General features: G+C 35.9%; 1 protein-coding gene across 1 annotated transcript in view; it reads left to right on the top strand.

Annotated features, from left to right (window-relative positions):
- The first annotated feature begins 7,403 nt into the window (after positions 1 to 7,403).
- Positions 7,404 to 18,247, top strand: part of LOC115621505 (headcase protein) — a 173,109-nt gene continuing 162,265 nt past the window's right edge. The window contains exon 1 of the mRNA XM_030515174.1: positions 7,404 to 9,144. Coding sequence (XP_030371034.1) covers positions 7,682 to 9,144 — 1,463 coding nt within the window. The 5' untranslated portion in view covers positions 7,404 to 7,681. The remainder of the gene's footprint in view (positions 9,145 to 18,247) is intronic.

Below are 18,247 nucleotides of genomic sequence, written 5' to 3' on the forward strand. Positions count from 1 at the left end.
GAAGTAAATGTGATGTAAATTTGTTCAGAAACTTTCAGAATACACCTGTTTCTAAATTTTGTTTCACATTTTTGAAAAAAAAGCTGTCCAGATATACTTTTTCAATGCAGCTGCCAGCAAAATATATATATACGTGTGTTTCGAAGCACGCCTATATGTGCATGCACATATATGTATTTTCTGGATATCTAGTGTGTATGTAGGGCAGTTTAATTTCGAGTGCTGACTTCGTTTCGCTTATGTGATCGGGCAGCATATATTGGAATCAGAACCAGACCCACATAAAGGCAGAGAGCCGCAAAAGGGATGACAGAATCCGGCATCTGGAGGTGTGAGGGTGTGGGTGGGGAATTCAAATCCAAGACCACCAACCAAGCCCATGGCGACAGTGGAAAGCGTCAGCTTGGATTTTTCCATAGACGCCACAAAATGGAGTATGAGTCCTTTTTTTTTGGCAATGAAATTACAACAGCCCTGCAGTCAGTCGCTGTGTCATAAAAACACGCACTTATACTTATGTATATACATAAATACATATGTATGTATGTATGTATTTATTTATGTTGTATATAGCTGGGCTTATGTACAACACTGTTGGCTTTTGTTGCCATGTCTGCATGAAAATTTCAAACCCTATTTTGGGTTTCAAAGTTGCTTCCGATTGGATAAATGTGGGAGTATGGGTAATTACAAATAATGCCGTCCTCGTTGCCGTTGTTGTCGACGCTTTTGTTGTTGTTGTTTTGTTCATATTCTGGCGGGCATGAGTGGCAAGTGCCGGCTGGCGGGTATGGAGGGGCTGTGGCTGCAGGGGCAAGGGCGTTCGCTGTATCTGTAGCAGCAACGCCATATTGTGTGTACCACTGACACACCCTAGAGCGCCCGCGTGTGTGTGTCGCTGAGTGGTGAATGGTGGCGATGAGGAGGAGAGGGACTCTCCCGTACCGTTAACTTACTACCCAGAGCTTAGCACAGCCGACTGACTTCGTTTCTCAAGCGCAAACATTAAATTTTCGGCAGCAAGTAACTCCCAGTCCAGCAGAACGACTAGCAAGTGCCACAGAATCGGGGAAAATGTTGAGCCAGGAAACTAAGGAATACACTTTTGCAAGCAACTTGCGTGTGGAGAAAAGGGTTGCAAAAAAAAAAACATAGACGATCATTGATTAGGCAAAAACATCGAAAGCTTAACATCTCTAAGAAAAATAGCCCATTGGAAACATGGGAAAAAATAAAATCGATTTGGTTTGGATTTGTTTGAATCAGCAGACTGATAAAATTGCTCCGGACTTATTGTAGAAGCTGCTCCTTCTAAAAAGTCTGAATGATGATAATTCCAGTCCTAGCTCTTGTACTAACCCTATTTCTTTTAATTTAAAAAAAATGAAGCTTATGAACATTTTTTGAAAACTAATAAAAAATTAGAATTACTTAAAAAAATATTAATTGCTTATTGTATTGTAATGTATAGAAATTACTTTTCTTAAAAACTGTACTTTTCGATGCATCGCTGTTTTGTCGTGATTTATGGGAATACAATCGATTGACGATAGACCGATTGGTTTGTACTTTACTTACAACACTAGTTGAACCAGAAATCTAATAAATACGTTTTTGAAATCATTTGCACTATCGATAACTTACATAGCTAACAATAGTTGTGGAAAACTATCGATGAATTTTATCTCAAAGCTGATTGGTACTTCTGCTTTACAAACTTGGAAACGCTAAGGAAAAAAGTTATAATATAATCTTTTGATTTTTAGATATTTAAGATAAAATAATGAGTTATTTTCGGAGTGACACACTTTTTGAAAGTATAAAAATATTCTATTATAAAGTTAACTTTTCAAAGAAAAAGAAAGCCAATCAAAAAGGATGTTTTAAATGAAAAATGTGTATTAATCAAGATAAGCTGTCGTGGTATTTTTATTAATGTTATTAACTAATAAAATAAACCTAATCCTGAATGAACTTGTATCCAACGCTTTGCAGTTACGCATTTCAATAATATTAAGTCTGGCTATATGCATACTTTTTAAATACTGCAATTTGCAGAAATACTTTGGCATTATATACAATTCAAAATGAAGATCAAATTCTTAACAATCTAATATATAAATTACACATTTCAATAAAAACACAAAAAACATTAATTTCAAAAATACCTTCTCAGTTTGTGTGGTCTACACAAATAAATGTGACCGACCAACAAAACATGAAAAATGTTCGATGTTTGGAAAAACATAACCATCCGAAAATATCGAAGGGAAAACATCGATGTCTCTTTATAAAAAATTGGTGCATGGTCGATGCATCGCAAGAAAAACATCGATGCATCGATATTTTAAAAAATTAACTTTCCATAGAATAAAAGGGTGCTAATCAACATAGATGCTGGAAATAAAAAGTGTTTATATATCAAGAGAGACTGTCATAGCATTTTACTTAATGTTGTTAATCAAAATAGTACTCGTAATATTGACTTTTGATGAACTTGTATGGCTTACTTAAAAAAACTGATTATATACATTTTTAAAACAACTCTTAGGCATATTAAGTGTGACATACATACGAAAAAAAGAAGATCAAATACTTAACAATCTAAAATTTATATTATAAAATACACATTTTAACGAAAACATCAAATAATTTATAATAAAATTATACCTTCTTCGGTAAACCACACAAAGAAATGTGATCGCCAAACAAAACATGAATAATGTTCGATGTTTGGACAAACATCGAAGGATCGACGATGCATCGTTAGCTAAAAACATCGCAAAACATCGATGCATTGTGTAAAACATCGTCGATGCTCGATACATCGATGTTTTTTTACATCCAGTCAGTCAGTATATCAGTCACGCTGCCATCTCTAGGAAGTATGGGCTGCTCTGCTTTTCTCTGTCTGCCACTAACCGCAAAGTTCCTTGCGAGCGGACGGACGGAGAGTGTACAAACAAAGTCGTCTTGGTCACGTTCTCGCACGCAAAACAGGAAGTCTTGGGCCCAAAGCTTGGCAAAGTGTCAAAATATATTTGGCACATGTGTTTAGTGCAACAAAAATCGCGTCGGTTTATTTATGACGATGGCAGCGATCCCCAACCCAAGAGTTCCCGGTCCCCCCAAAGGCAAAAGCAGCGATTTCTTGCCATTAATTACGGAAAATTAAAGTTGATGCGTGCAGCGTCGACTGAAATATTGTTGGCCCCTAGCTATGTACATATGTTTGTATGTATATGTATGTGTTTATAAATATACATGTGCATGTACATACATGCATACAAAATTGTTGTAGGCGCCTCAGCAGTGATCCGTTACTTGAGCTTAAAAAACAATAAAAGAGGAAAACAAAAAGAAAGAAATTAGGTCAGCAAAGCAAGGGCAGCACACAATAAAAATCCTTTGTAAATAAAATAAAGAAAGAAACCCTCGCCATTATCAAACTAGTCCAGTTCTAAAGCCCACGAACCCCCTTCTGTTGTCGCTGCACTCCAGAGTTTCCTGCTTTGCTTTGCTTTGCTCTCTCCTTCATTGCACGATCCTTTTTAACTAGAACAGCGCACAAATACACACACACACACACGCACGCACACTGGCGAGTTTATTACGCAATGGCGAGATCTGCCTACCTAGCCATGTCTGTTTGTTTGCTCCTACCTGACTTAATTATTATATCAGCAAAACATATATATATGTACATACATACGCAGGTAGTCGGAAGACAATGGTAGTAGAGTAGCGTATAGTCGAGGCAGAAGCGGAAGAAGAAGAACATTTCGTCAACAAACTACGCAGTTTGTCTTTTTTCTTCCATTCCCTGCACCTTCAAGTTGGACCTTGACTTGACTTTGCGCGGAATCCTCCCAGCACTATTCCAATATCCAATAAGAAACTGTAGCTACTCTCTCTCTCTCGCACGCTCTCTCACACTCAATTATTTGGCGTGATCAGGCAAGTCGGACAGCAGCAGCAGAAACAACAACAACAATGTTGAAAAATAAAAACCATCCTACACGTGCCCGTGCCCTTATTTTGTTTTTTTTTCTCCGGCTTGCTTTTTTCGCAATTCGCACACCAGGCCTTTTTATATAAGGGTTATATGTACATACTTACATACATTTATATATTTAATAGCGTGTTGGTATATAAGGCAAAAATTCATCTGCACACAACCATTACGCCTGTCGATGATGCGAAAGACACACCACCACCAGCGGCAAAAACAACAACAGCAGCAGCAGCAAGCAATGTCAAAAGGCAGTAACGAGTCTTTCAGATTCGCGAAAGCTCTACAAATTTTATTAAGTATTTACAAACCAATATGTACTATATGTAATTTAGTTTATACAAGTATATGCGCAGTTCTTGATTATATATTTTTATACTTGAAAATAAATTGCTGGCATAATTTCTATAATTACTTCATATTTGTAATTAAGCTTTAAGATAGACAGTATTATTAGTAAGAAATGGGTCTGGCATGCCAATAATTTGTACAAACTTTACTTATTTTTAAAGCAGGACTTGAAAATAAACTCCAAAAATGTATTGTATTATTTAAAAACTTTATTTCAGTGGGTTTTATGGAAATAACATTATATTTATGACATTTTTCTCAAATGCATCGAATTTGTGTGTTATTTTTTTGCCTGTCTAAATAAAAAAGGTAAAATTTAAAGTCCTAAAAAATAAAATGATATAGAAATAACTTTATACTTAAAATAAAAATTCTAAAACTAATTACAACATTTTTCCTCAAGACAATTAAATTGTTCAACTCATATTAGCACTTTAAATTCATTCATTTCAAGTTATATATCAATCAAATTATATTACGAAATCAGCATTCCCAACAAAGATATATTATTTAAACTTAAAGAAGAATTGAAAATATGTACTCTTTTATATTTCTTAGTCACAAATAGTACGACAAATTGCGCATTTGTAGAAATATATCTAAATATAGAAGCTCTATTGGAAACGTAATAACGTATACTAATAAGCATCTACATACACTTTGAATGTATACTATATATGTATATTATGTTTAAGACATAAAATGCAAAACTTAATTCATTTTCGATATTATGAAATTCAATAAATACAACATTTAAACGGCTAAGGATATTAGTATATTTGAGATGAACTTTTAAAGAAAAACAATAAATTTTAATTATTATTTAAATTTGTTTAATCTACTTACATATATATTTCGTAATTAATTTTTTTTTTTTTTGTTATATGTATTTTAAAACATAGAATTTGCTCCACATAGGAATTGAAAATTGTACAGTTAATTGAAAATTGTATACAGTTAAACGTTAACGTTTGTTCAAAATACGCTCCTTTGGGAAACATTTTATGAAATGTTTCATATTAAGAAAGAACTAAGAAGCACTTACCTTTGATTTCTGCACAGAAATCTGCTTCCACTTTTATGATAAGTTGTCGGGCCTGATCAAATCTTTGTAGGGTATTTACCATTCCAATTGGACAAACCTAACAGAAACTTTTGTCTGTGTTTTATTTTTCTACCTTAGCTTTTCTACTGCCTCTTATTTCCTTACGCCATTGAAACGCATTCATTCAAATGCTTTTGTGCGTGTGTGTACTGAAGTGTGCTTATATACATGCATACTTACATACATACATAATTATATATGCATGCATGTGTTCGCAGATAAAAGTTTGAGTAAATGCATACATATCTATATATACATATGTATGTATATTTATGTTCGTTTTGGAATTTGAATCGAAGACAATAGCTGCTATAAATGAACTGGAAAACATAATGAAAGAAAAACACATGAACAGCAAGACATATTCTTAGCATTTAGTTATTTAAGAAAAAAAGCAAAAGTAAAATATTAACGTTTTTTCGCAGCTCGGCAACTCTTTTCACACTCGCTATCATTTGCTTGTTTTGCCGGCTTTTTTGCACACACACGCGCACACATATAGCTACTAATATTTTGCGCTCGCAAGTTCGAAAGCGACTCGGCAGCGCCTTTCGAACCTCTGCCAACGTCGGCTGCAAACATGTTGGAGGGGAAACGAGTGGCAGCTTCATACCGCATTGAAAGTGAATTTTGTTGCCTGCCGCACATTTTGTTCGACAAGCAAAGTCTTTCGGATTTTCTTGCCGTTTTCGCCAAAGAAATAATAAACCTGAACACTTTGGAGCTACACAAGCACTATGGTGTGTCATCTCTCTCACACCCACAGTGCCACAAAAAAAATTCAACCGTTCTATGAACCACCACGACCACCACTGCCACCACAATTATAGCGCCAAAAAGATGCACGATAATTTTCCTCAAATGAAAATCAGGCATTTTCCTAAGCTATTTGGTTGTCTGCAGTTTTGGTCATGGAGGTGGTGGAAAGTGAAAATCGACCAACCACCAACCACCACCCACCAACCCTCAAAGAACACAGCATAAATGAAAACAGTGGCAGGCACAGCGTGCGGCTCAACATCATCATCGTCGCAAACACACCCCCACCAGCAGAAAACAACAAACACACAACGTCGACGTCGACGACGACGACGACGTAGCCGACGACGTCGAGCAAACGACGACGAAACGAACGCAACGGCTGCAGCTGCAAAGCGGCTGATGGCTGGCAACGAGACGGACGTTCGTCAGTTGGAATTTCGCTTTCGAATTGAAAGGTTGCGTTTTCGGCTTCAATCGCTGATGTGTGTGCTGAGCAGGAGAAGAAGAAGAAGCAGCATTGAACAAGAAGTAAAATAAAACACAAACACGCTCGCCGCACGGTTTTGAAAGCAAGAAGTGTTCGAAGAAGGAACAATATATAGGCAGTGAAAATATAGCGTGCTTTGTTATTTTTCGCAAATTTTCAAATAACAAAATCATTATAAAATAGTTAACAAGCGCCCCAGTGTGTGTGCGTCGCTTGTCATTCTTTACTACCGCCCTCCCATAACAGACAATTAAAATAAAAAACAAATTGAAAGGAAAAACTACTTGCGTGTGTGTGTGTGACTCAGATTTTATGCGGCCGGCATGCAAAAACGGTAAATCAAATGCAACGCTTTGCCGTCTCCTTTTTTCTACGTGTACGTCATTTTGTGTTTTCATCATCTTCGTCGCGGTCGTGTAATCGTTGTCTACGCGTATGAGTGCGTGTGTGTGTGGCGCAATTCTTTCGGCAATTTCCAATTAAAAAAAAAAAACAATTTTTGTAAATATGTAAAAGAAATGCTGAACATGGCGTCGTGTGTGTAAAAGAGTTTTTAACACAAATATAAAAGACAAACAATAAACACATTTGATACGTCATAAAAAAAATTAAATTTAATACAGTTCTCAGGTATATAAAACATATAAAAAGCAAATAATAAATAGACTGCAAGCAAATTTTTTAAACATATACAACAACAACAACAAGCAAGAAAACGTGTATAATTTTTGATACAGAAATCGTAAATTTTATAATGCAAATTTTTACAAATCTAATTCTAAACAAAAAACAATGTGGAAGAGCGGAAGCAATAGAATCGTGAAATAAAAATACGCAGCAAAACAATATAATAAAAATAATAACTGTCAAGCAGGAGAGAGAGAGAGAGAGAGAGAGAGAAGTTGAAGAGCAGCCCAACAACAATAAGCACACAATAAGAACAACAAAAACATTGTTCTCACCTATGGCGCCGCGGCGCATTAACGGCAGTAATTCTCCTCCCACACCTCCGACGCCCTCCAATCCGCAGCAGCTGTCCTCAAGCCAGAGTCAAAGCCAAGCTCAGCAGCAGCAGCAGCAACAACAACAACAACAGCACCAGCAATTGCTGAACTTATACGACCCGATGAACGGCATGCAGCAACAACAGCAGCAGCAGCATGCGGTGGGCAGCACCGTGTGTTGCATGCCCAACGGCGAGTGCCGCAAGGTGGACGCACAGATCAGTCTCACCGATGGATTGTCCTTGTCGGATTGTGTGCGTGTTGTGTGCAACAATGAGAACTGCAATGTGGGCCAATATATGCATCGCGAGTGCTTTTTGGCGTGGGAGGGGCAGGTGCTGCAGACGTTGCGCACCAATGGCAAGGCGCGTGGCTGGACAGATCGTCAGCGTGTGCAGAATTTGTGGACCAAAAAGTGTTACGATCTCGTCTCTAAGGCATGCAACTGCAAATGCGGACGCGGGCATTTGCGCAAGGATCTCGAATGGCGGGCACCCTCGCCCTCAGCAATGTCGGTGTCGCTGGTGCCGATGCTCGCCAAGAATGGCGGAGGCGGTGGCGGTGGCAACGTTATGTTTCTCAATGGAGGCGCTGGCACAGGCATGAATGGTGGCCGTGGCATTAATGGTGGCAGCATCAGCAGTGAAGAAGATGATAAGCTAAAAAAGGCCAAAAAGAAGCGAAATCGCAACAATGCTACCAACAATTCGACGACCAACAATGCCGGTGAGCGTGGAGGCGGCAACAGCAGCAACAACAACAACAGCAATGTCAATGGCAATAATAATGCCAAAAATGCCGCACTGACTCCCCTAAATACCAATGCCAATGTCAATGCTGCCTATCAACAACAGCAACAACAACAACAACAGCAGCAGCAGCAACAACAACAACAACAGTTGTCCACTCTTACACCCAATCCCAATGTTGGCGTCATTGGCTCTGGCCTGCCACACAACAGCGGCAACAATAGTGGCAGCAACAATGTGGTTGGCCTCCAGCCCAACGCCATGGCCCCTCTGAGCAGCATGATCATCCATAGCAGCCATGGCAGCAACATTTTGGGCATAGATTTGCGCGCCCGAGCTGGTAGTCTTTCCTCAAGTGGCGCTGTCAGCGGTTCCAGCTCTCCATCGGCCTCACAGTCCAGTGCTGACATTTCCATCTCGCCTGTGCAGCAGCAACAGCAGCAGCAACAACTTGTGGCAAGCAAGCAACTCTCGTTGCTGCAACAGCAGGTCCAGTTTGGCAATACTTTGCTCCTTCAGAACGGCCTCGGCCTCACCACGGGCTTGCAACAGACTACTCCGCTGCCCGCCGTCGCCAACATCAGCAACTTTAAGCCTCTGGCCACCTACGATCAGCAACAGCTCCTCCAACATCAGAAGAACAAGGAGGTCGAGGACTACTCGGAGCTTGTGCGGTAAGTGCGGAAATCAAGAAGTGTTTATTGCTCTTCAAATTTGTTTTAAATATAATTTCTGAATTAGTCATGCTAGTGGCGGTCTCGTGAGCTCAGCTTAAAAGCGTGAAAAGCAAGAAACGAAAAAAGTTTAAAGAATAGAAAATTTAAGAAAATTCCAGGGACTTCAATTTTTTTTTAAATTTGAAAAAGTTGAACAAATAAATAACTAATTCATTTTTTTCTTCAAAGACTTAACAAAAATTACGAATTAATACATAATTAATTTAATTCACATTTACTTGTTAACCATTTTTCAACGGGCGAAAACTCTGTAGAAAGTATTTAGTAGTTTCAAAAAACCTATAATACAAGAACATTAAAAAAATATTTCATTTTATTTTAACTGAAATTACAAATTAATAAATAATTTTTAAATTCATATTTCAAAATTTCAAAAGGCGAAACATTTTATATAGTGTTTTGTAGTTACAAAAAGTGTAGTACAATAAAATTAAATAAATATTTCATTTTATTTAACCGCAAATTTAACTGAAATTACGAATTAATAAATAATTTTTTAAATTCACATTTACTTGTTAAATTATTTTCAAAGGAAGAAAATTCTGTAGAAAGTGTTTTGTAGTTTCAAAACCAAATATTTCAAACTTTGCTTAACAAATAGTGCTGAACAAAAATTCACTTAAATTTAATTATGAAACTACAGTTGAGAGTAATCGTGCAGCGTTTTACATTTTTTTATGTTTATAAGTTTCGACATTATCGGCTTTATTTCACAAAAAAAATATTTTTTCATTAAATTAAAAACAGCGAAATATTTATAAAATGATCTAAAAACATTAACAAGTTTTATGAATAAATAAAAACAAACTCTTGAAATTGAACAAATTCATTTACACAAATTTATGAATAAATAAAAACAAACGCTTGAAATTGAACAAATTTATTTATAAATTACTTTAAAAACAAATTCTTTTTTCGCTAAATGACTTAATTGTTCAAATTTAAATAATTTTGAGAAATTTCTTTCATCACAGTTGTCTGTGCAATTTTACAATTTAGCTCTGTAATTATAAATAGTTCTTGAAGAGGAATATTTAGTTTTAACAGAATTTTTTTCCTAGAACATGTTGAAAAATCTTTCTAGAACATGATCCGATATTAAATGTTTTAGAACTTCCAATATTATTGAATGTGTTCAATTATTTTTTTAAATTTTTATATACAAAATTAGAACAATTTTTGAAATTGTTGCTATTAATTTTAAAAAATTTTTTTTAATGTGGGTCTTTAGTTCCGAAAAGTAATATTTCTCCTTTAATACCAAATATTTAATCACTATTAAAAGTTAAATTTTAAAAAATAATTAAATGTTTCGTAAGCATGATTTTTATTTCTCAAAACCTTGCGAATTGCTTCTAGAACCTCATTTTTGTTTTGAACAGTTTTTTCTATTATTCTAAATCCATTATTAAAATGTTTCTGAAATATGTGAGTAGATTTCTATTTCTGTGTGCGCGCATGTGTGTGAGTCACACCTTTGTAAACATTGGGAAGAGCCCTCTTTAGAATCTATCGAGATTCCAATCCATTGGCTGGCACGTGCTCTGCCATCTCTAGACCCTGTGCCAGCTGTCAACTCGAATGGCTTTCCGAAATTCCCCAACATGTGCCGCGACAATTTCAATATTTATTTATAAAACTTTCATAAATTATCAACAATTGTCCCCCCATCCCACTCCACAGAGCATACATACATACATATATGCATATCTTTGTTGAATTATATAACCTTGATAATTCCCTTGCTTTAAATACAAACATACATATGTATGTACATATATACATATGTATATAAGATATTTGTATGACTGGTACTAACTAAACAGCCGATTCTTGATACTGAATGACATATTTGTTGTTGGTGCGCTTTCGCTTTTTTTTTATTATTATTTTTTTTTTGGCAGAACAGCTGCGAACAAAATTTAATTCAATATTTGCGAATTAATTTCAGCAGAACAATAACAACAACAACCACACCAATCATAAAAGCAATGCCAAAAGAAATCAAAAACCAGCCTAAAACGAACATGTGAGCAAAATTAACAACGTTTAAGATTTTTAATACCTATTATTTATGCCTGCCTGCCTGCCTCAGCTGCCTGTTTGTTGTAGTTGTTGTTGTTGTTGTTTCAATTGAGAGCGCGCGTCGTCTGGTTAAGGAAGTTTACATTTTTTTTATTGTCAATTTGCATAACAATGAGCCTGTTCAGATCTTTGCTCTTCAGCTGTTTGCTGCGCTCTCTGTGTGCTCCGCTCTCTTTCGCTGCCCCTCTTCCGCGCTCTTGCCGTCTTTATGCGCTGATCTCGCAGCATTGCGTTCTGTTCGCGTTTTTGGTGTGCTCTGCAGCGGCTTGTTATTTCCTTTTTGGTCTGCACATTTATTATTTACTTGTCTTGCGAGTTTCACTTTTATCGTTGCCAGTTTTTTCTTCTCCTACTGCTGTTGTTGTTGTTGTTGTAGTTATGAGTTGGGTGCATATATGTATGTGTGTGTGTGTGTGTAGTGGCCACAGCTTTGGGTCAAGGTTTAGCCGGCGCTCTCTCACCCCCGCTACTCGCTCTCAATTTTGTGTTCTACACTCTGCTTGGATCGTTTGAGAAAATGTTGAAAATTTTAATTTATTCGCGTGCTCACTCATTGTGCACATAATTTCCATTTTTTAATGCCTAATTTTAATATTTCCGCATCGGCATGGTGCGCGTTATTATTTATTTCAGCTCGTTCCAAAAAGTTCTATACAAAAAAAAAAAAAAAAATGAAAGAAATAAATACAATAGCACAAACAAATCAAATGCCGAAGAAGCACAACACAACACACATCGCTCACCAACAAGAACAACAATATCAAAGTGGAAAACAAATCAAATATAAAGCTAGATCGTGTGTTTTTCGGTTCTGTTTTTGTGAGCAACCCAGCCCCGCCCAACCCACTCCACCACCTTCAACACCACCACCCCGATCGCGAGCTCTTTCGGCGGCCTATTGACTATTTATGTACTTTTATTTTGAATGTATAGTATAGTTTTGTTTTTGCTTTTGGCTTTCGGCTTTTGGCACGCACTGGTTTTCTCAGCTGTTGCGAATCGAATTGAAGAAATAAATGCACTGATGTTTCTTTATGGAACTGATCACTCCTTAAATTTACAGTAAACAATTATTTTCGTTATTTCGAGAATATGTTAATTATGTTACATTGAAATAAAGTAGGGAATGGGGGTGGGAATCTAAAAGAAGAAATAAATGTGCTAATGTTTCTATACAGAGCTGGTCGGAAATATGTTAATTGTATTTTAGAGAAAGGGACACATTACTGAAATATATTATTATGCTCAAACGTTGCATATAATTTGTAGTTTATTTTATTTATAATTGTTTGACCATAATAACTACAAGTAATAAATGTAGGAATGCAAATATTCGTTTGATTTGTTCATTATTCTTCTTGTTTTTTTCAATTCAATAAATTCCAATCCTTTCACATGCTAAACAGAAAAATAATCGTGAAAATAGCAAAGCACTAAACAATAGGTGCTACAAAAAATATATACATAAATAATATGCGACTATAATTCACATATGATGAAAAATAAATACTTATTTTTTCTAAAATATTATTTAAAATTTCATCAAATGTTTTAAATTCAGGTCTAAATAGGAATTCAATAGGCTCTCAAAATTAGGAAATTTTCTCTACGTTTTTTTTTAAATGAATAAATTATTATTCATCATAATTTTCAAAATTTCCCCAATTTGAAAAATAAGTAACATTTTGAATTAATTTATTGTAATTTATATTGCCTTTGAATAAATTGATATCAATTTGTAATTCATAAAAAAACTATGAGTTAAAAACAATAAATAAAATAGATAATGGCTTAAATTTGTTCATTTTCTAAAATAAAATTTCTTTAAAATGTTGAAGGCCGCTTATCTTCTACTTCCTTTCCATAAAGGTACATAATCGGAAGTATTGCGGCCTCTTGAGAAAAAAGAACAACTCATACACTTCTTTATTTTCACTCCCCTCTCTTTTTCTCTGTTTTTGTTTTTGTGCGCTGTCTTTTGTTACCACGTTTCGTTCAGTTTTCAAGGTCGAGATATGTTTTGCTCATACATAAAAAAAAGACTACATATGTACATACATCTGTACATGTCTGTTTGTATAGTAAATATACATAAGTGTGTATTTGTTCGCCCACGCTTTTTTTGTGCCCTGCTTCTATTTTTTAGCTGATGGTTTGAATTAAACTTTGAAAGTTGTTCCTCTCTGCCTATTTCTTGCTATCTATTTATTTTGTGTAGAAACTTCTGCTCACCCCCAACTTTTGTGCATTCTTGAAGCTTGCATTCGCTGTCGTTTTGATAAACGGAACCGGTTGACCGATTAAATTTTTTATTATCAAAATCATTTATTTACTTTCAAATGTTATTTTTAGCGCCACACGCGTCAATTGAACATTTCTTTGGGGTTTCTTGTTTGTGTTTTGATAAACAAAATATGGCCAAAAGCCACAACAACCACAAGCACAACAACAACAAAATAGCGCAAACTCAGCTACTTTCTGGAACTCATGAAGGTTGACTGGGAACTTGAGAACTGTTTGCAATGTATGTAGACATTGTATAACATTTATTTAATGGATCAACCGTTGGTTGGGGGATGGGCCTGCAAAGTAAACCTCCGTATGCCACCCATTCAGTCTGACAATCACGCGCACACTTAACAATTTTTTTTTTTGGCACTTGAATTTTCTTTTTTTTTTCTGTTGTGGGCCTTTTGCCGGCTTTTCTTGGTGTGTGCTTTTTTGTGTGTGTTTGCCTTTTTTTTTTGCTTTTCTCACCAACAACCAATGTCAAGGTTAAGATACAGAATTTTGGTGTTGTTGGTTTGTTGGGGCGTTTGTTTTTATAATTTTATTTGGCAGACGAAAAACCTTCTTCCTGTTTAAAAGGCAACAACAACTTATTTGCTTGGCTGGCTCTTCTTCCTATTGTTGTTATTGTTGTTGTGTGCCATTGATTTATGTCTTTTGCCTTTACATGACATGAGAATGTGGCACTACTTAAAGTTATGATGATGTTACACCTCCAACCATTTATTAAAAAACAAGTCAAGCGAATACAGCTGGGGGGGACGTCATGACGTTGAAATACGCTATTTAGACTAGCTAGTCGACTCTTTTATTTAAAGAAGCAGCTTAAATTAATGATAAAACGATAACAATTCGATATATGTTTGCTTAACAAATTAAATCAAGCTTTAAGTTAACTAAATTTGTGAACCGAACTTGTTACGAAGGGAAAAATAAGCTGACAGTATTACCTCGGTTAGATGGGCAGAGAGTTTGCTGAAAGGCTTATTTACATCATACATCAAAGAAATTTGACAGCTGAGATCCTTTCATTTCCTATAAATGCGAACATATCTATATCTGTTATCCTTTTGGTTACAAGCTATACAAATATCTAATCAACACATTTAATTTTATTCAAGAATTCTAGTTCAGAAACTATCCTATAAAACCTTGTTTTAAAAATTAACCACAATTTTAAAAATCTAAAAAACTAAGTGATATTAACAGTTGAACGCTAAATTTATTGTTTGAAAAAGTTCGCAAATAAATATATCATATTTCAAGGGGGATATGGGGAAACTTTTTCTCCGAAAAACTAAACCAAATACCAATACCATACCCGAACTTTAAGGAAATGCATAGGTATTTTAGTTTGCCTGAGTTTCTAATGAATGGACTTTCATCTATGTAGATGATTCGAATTTTGATTTGCATGACAGTTCGGAGTTCTCCCCTCTATACAGTCTATCTATACGAGCTTGACTCAATCGGTTCAGATGTGTTGTTCATGCCATTTGCATGGACTCTATTTACTTCATATATACGCTTTCCTTAGACACAAATTTAAGAATTGCAGGGCCCATGAATTTTAAAGGCTGTGGCACGCCCAGAGTGGCGTAGGATTATTATTTTCTCTACACAAACTGACGTGTTATCATATGTGCGTTTTTTTATGTGCAAAGGCACATACTATATTTATTTTTCACTATCCATACGGCCGTAGATTTTTCAATGGCTTTGAAAAACATTCTAGAAAACAAGAAAGAAAGAAAAAACACATATATTGCGCGCACAATTGCAAATATATTGCGAAAGGCACGACGTAGCCGGCTGTTGGCAACTACAATAACAACAACAACGATAACAACAACAACAACAACAATAACAGTTCATGCCGACGTCTACATTTTAGTTTTTATTATCGGCAGCTGCCCCCGACCCCCTTTCCTCCGCCCACCATCTTTCCCGCTATATGTAAATGACGCTGTTTTTGGTGTGAAAAACAAAATGAAAAATTAAACATTTTTTTGCATGGTATTGTTTTTATTTTTTTGCACATTACTATTGTTGTTGTGGTTGTTGTCTGAGCAGCAACTGGCGCATCTGCCAGCAGAGTCAGACGTCGTTGTCGGCGCCCTCTGGCCAAATCGGTATAAATAGTGAAAAAATTAATAACAATCGTTGTCGCGCGGCGGCAGCTGAAATTTCATTTGAATACATACACAATATAGTGTAGTGTTGTTGTTGTTATTCTAAAACGCATTTACGAATAAGTTGCCGAACAGCACAGCACTTTTCCGCTTTTCCACTTTCCCACTTCATCCCAGAACCCACCAGTCGTGCTAATTGAGCACGTTCCAAAACTGTCGTCTAGACTTGAAGCATTAATTCTGCACTGTACAATTTTTTATTATGGCGGAACCAAAATGCCATTACATCCCCATCCCCGGCCATCCATCCATCCATCCATCTATTGTTTACGTTTTGAGAATTGAAATAACATCTCATGTGTATGTGAAACAACAAAACAGACAGTCAGACAGAGAGGCAGGCAGCGAAGCATGAAATAAAAAAGTGACCCAAGTTGTTAATGTCAATACCTTTATGGTAACTGGGCAGTAGGTGTGGCAGTCAAAGGGCACACAATACTAACACATATACATATATAGTATATACATATCGTAAAGTGTTTTAACATAATTGGTGGCTAAATTGAGGAAACATTAAAATAAAATGTAATACGTTCCACTGCATGTAAGTGGAACAATAAACCTTGATGGATTGAAGGCAAGCGGGCTTACAAATGAGATCAGCATAAATCGTGCAAGAGATTCGAAGACATGCATGATAAATACTCTACTATATACAAGGAAAACAAAAGGTTTAGTAATTCATAGGAGTACATAGATGTACTTGTAATTCTTTTAGAGTAAGTGAGAGTAAGAATCTGAGCCATTATGAGTGCTGACTAGAAAGACCCGTTTAAAGTTTAAACGAAGAATGCCAATTCGTCTAAACTTTGTGGAAATGGAGTACTTAAGTCGACCTAACACCTACTATAATGCAGACCAGCTTTTTCTTTAATCGATGTACTTGTAAACTGAAGAAACTTCGCTTCATCGCTTCTAATAACAATTTTAACTGGACACTTAGGCCTAGCATCTAATATGTAGACCAGCTTTCTAGCCACCTTAGCATTTGAATAATTCTAATTCTTTGCATGAAATAATGAATGAATAATGCTGGAATGTAGAGTACAGAAGGGTCCAACATATCCTGTCTTAACAAATCTCTTGTCGTTGGTAGGTAACAAGTATGTCCTTTGACCTCAGAAGCTTATGTAGTTGTTCATAGAAATATAAAAAGTTCGGTGGGTCCCAAATTGATTTTAGAAAGTTGTTCATTATGGGTTTTTTAATAGAACTCTTATCCATTCTTATTCGAGTGGTTTTCAGAAGCTCCTGCCTACCTGCTTTGCTAAACAAAAACTAGTAGTTAACAAAGTGGACTTAAAGTTCAAAAGAAGCGAATAAATTAAAAAAAAAAATAAATAAATAAATACAAATTTTTTAAATATATATAGAGGTGGTGCCTGCTGCATCAAGAAAATACAAAAGAGAAGTAATGGAAGTGAATCTTCATAAATAAAATGTGTCGACTTAAGACCCTTTTTAGTTACAACTTCATATATGTATCTACGAGTATATATGTATCTGTGTAACCATTTGTGGTTGTGCGAGAACTGATGGGGCACCACCCCCTGGTGGATGTGCAGGACACACCTTTTGTTAAAAATCAAATCAAATATGCATGCATGTCGGGGAAGAGCAAAAAAAAGAACCCAAACCACAACCATTGGCATCGTCCATTGTCTCTATGTCCGTAAAAGCTATTAATGAAATCTTTGTAAAGTGCAGGCACACACACACACACTCCCACTCCAATACACATACATATATACATGCTCACAATTCATGCTGAGTTGTACGCCTACGTCAGAATGCAAAATTCAGAATGTGCGCCTATCGAACGGCAACATTGCACAGCGCATGTCTGACAGTAAGACAGTCAACCAGTCAAGCAGTCAGTCAGTCAGTCAAGCCAGCATTCTGTCAGTTTGTCAGTCGTCGCATTTGGCGTCGTCGCCGTCATTATTGTCGTTGAATTTTCATTGCCAACAGACAATGCCACTGCAACTTCGCCTGCACATTCACATTAATGTACACCTTCAACCACACACACACACATATATATATTTATATATATATATATATATATATATATATATATATATATATATATATATATATATATATATATATATACATATGCACCGATATTCCTGTCCAACATCAAGCCGTACACCCACGCCAGCAACCGCACAACCACACACATGCGGCATTCTGGCTCTCTTGCAGGCTTTTGCCAACTTAAAAGGCTTCGTCGTCGGCTCAACATTTTCATACTTCACAAAACTTTTCTGCTGCTTCTGCCGTGATTGTCGTCGTCACACAGTGGTCTGATTATCAACGAAAACAAAGCACACCTCAATTCGATATTCGTGTAAATATTTATAAAAACAACTTCAAACAAATGTAATGAAATATTTAAGTAAAATCACCCAATTTCAATAAAATAAATTTAAAATAATTGATGTTTTCTTCTCAAATCCATTGTGAATTAG

The sequence above is a fragment of the Scaptodrosophila lebanonensis genome, unplaced genomic scaffold, assembly GCF_003285725.1.
Source record: "Scaptodrosophila lebanonensis strain 11010-0011.00,11010-0021.00 unplaced genomic scaffold, SlebRS2 tig00000024-arrow-pilon, whole genome shotgun sequence".
Taxonomy (NCBI): Eukaryota; Metazoa; Arthropoda; class Insecta; order Diptera; family Drosophilidae; genus Scaptodrosophila; species Scaptodrosophila lebanonensis.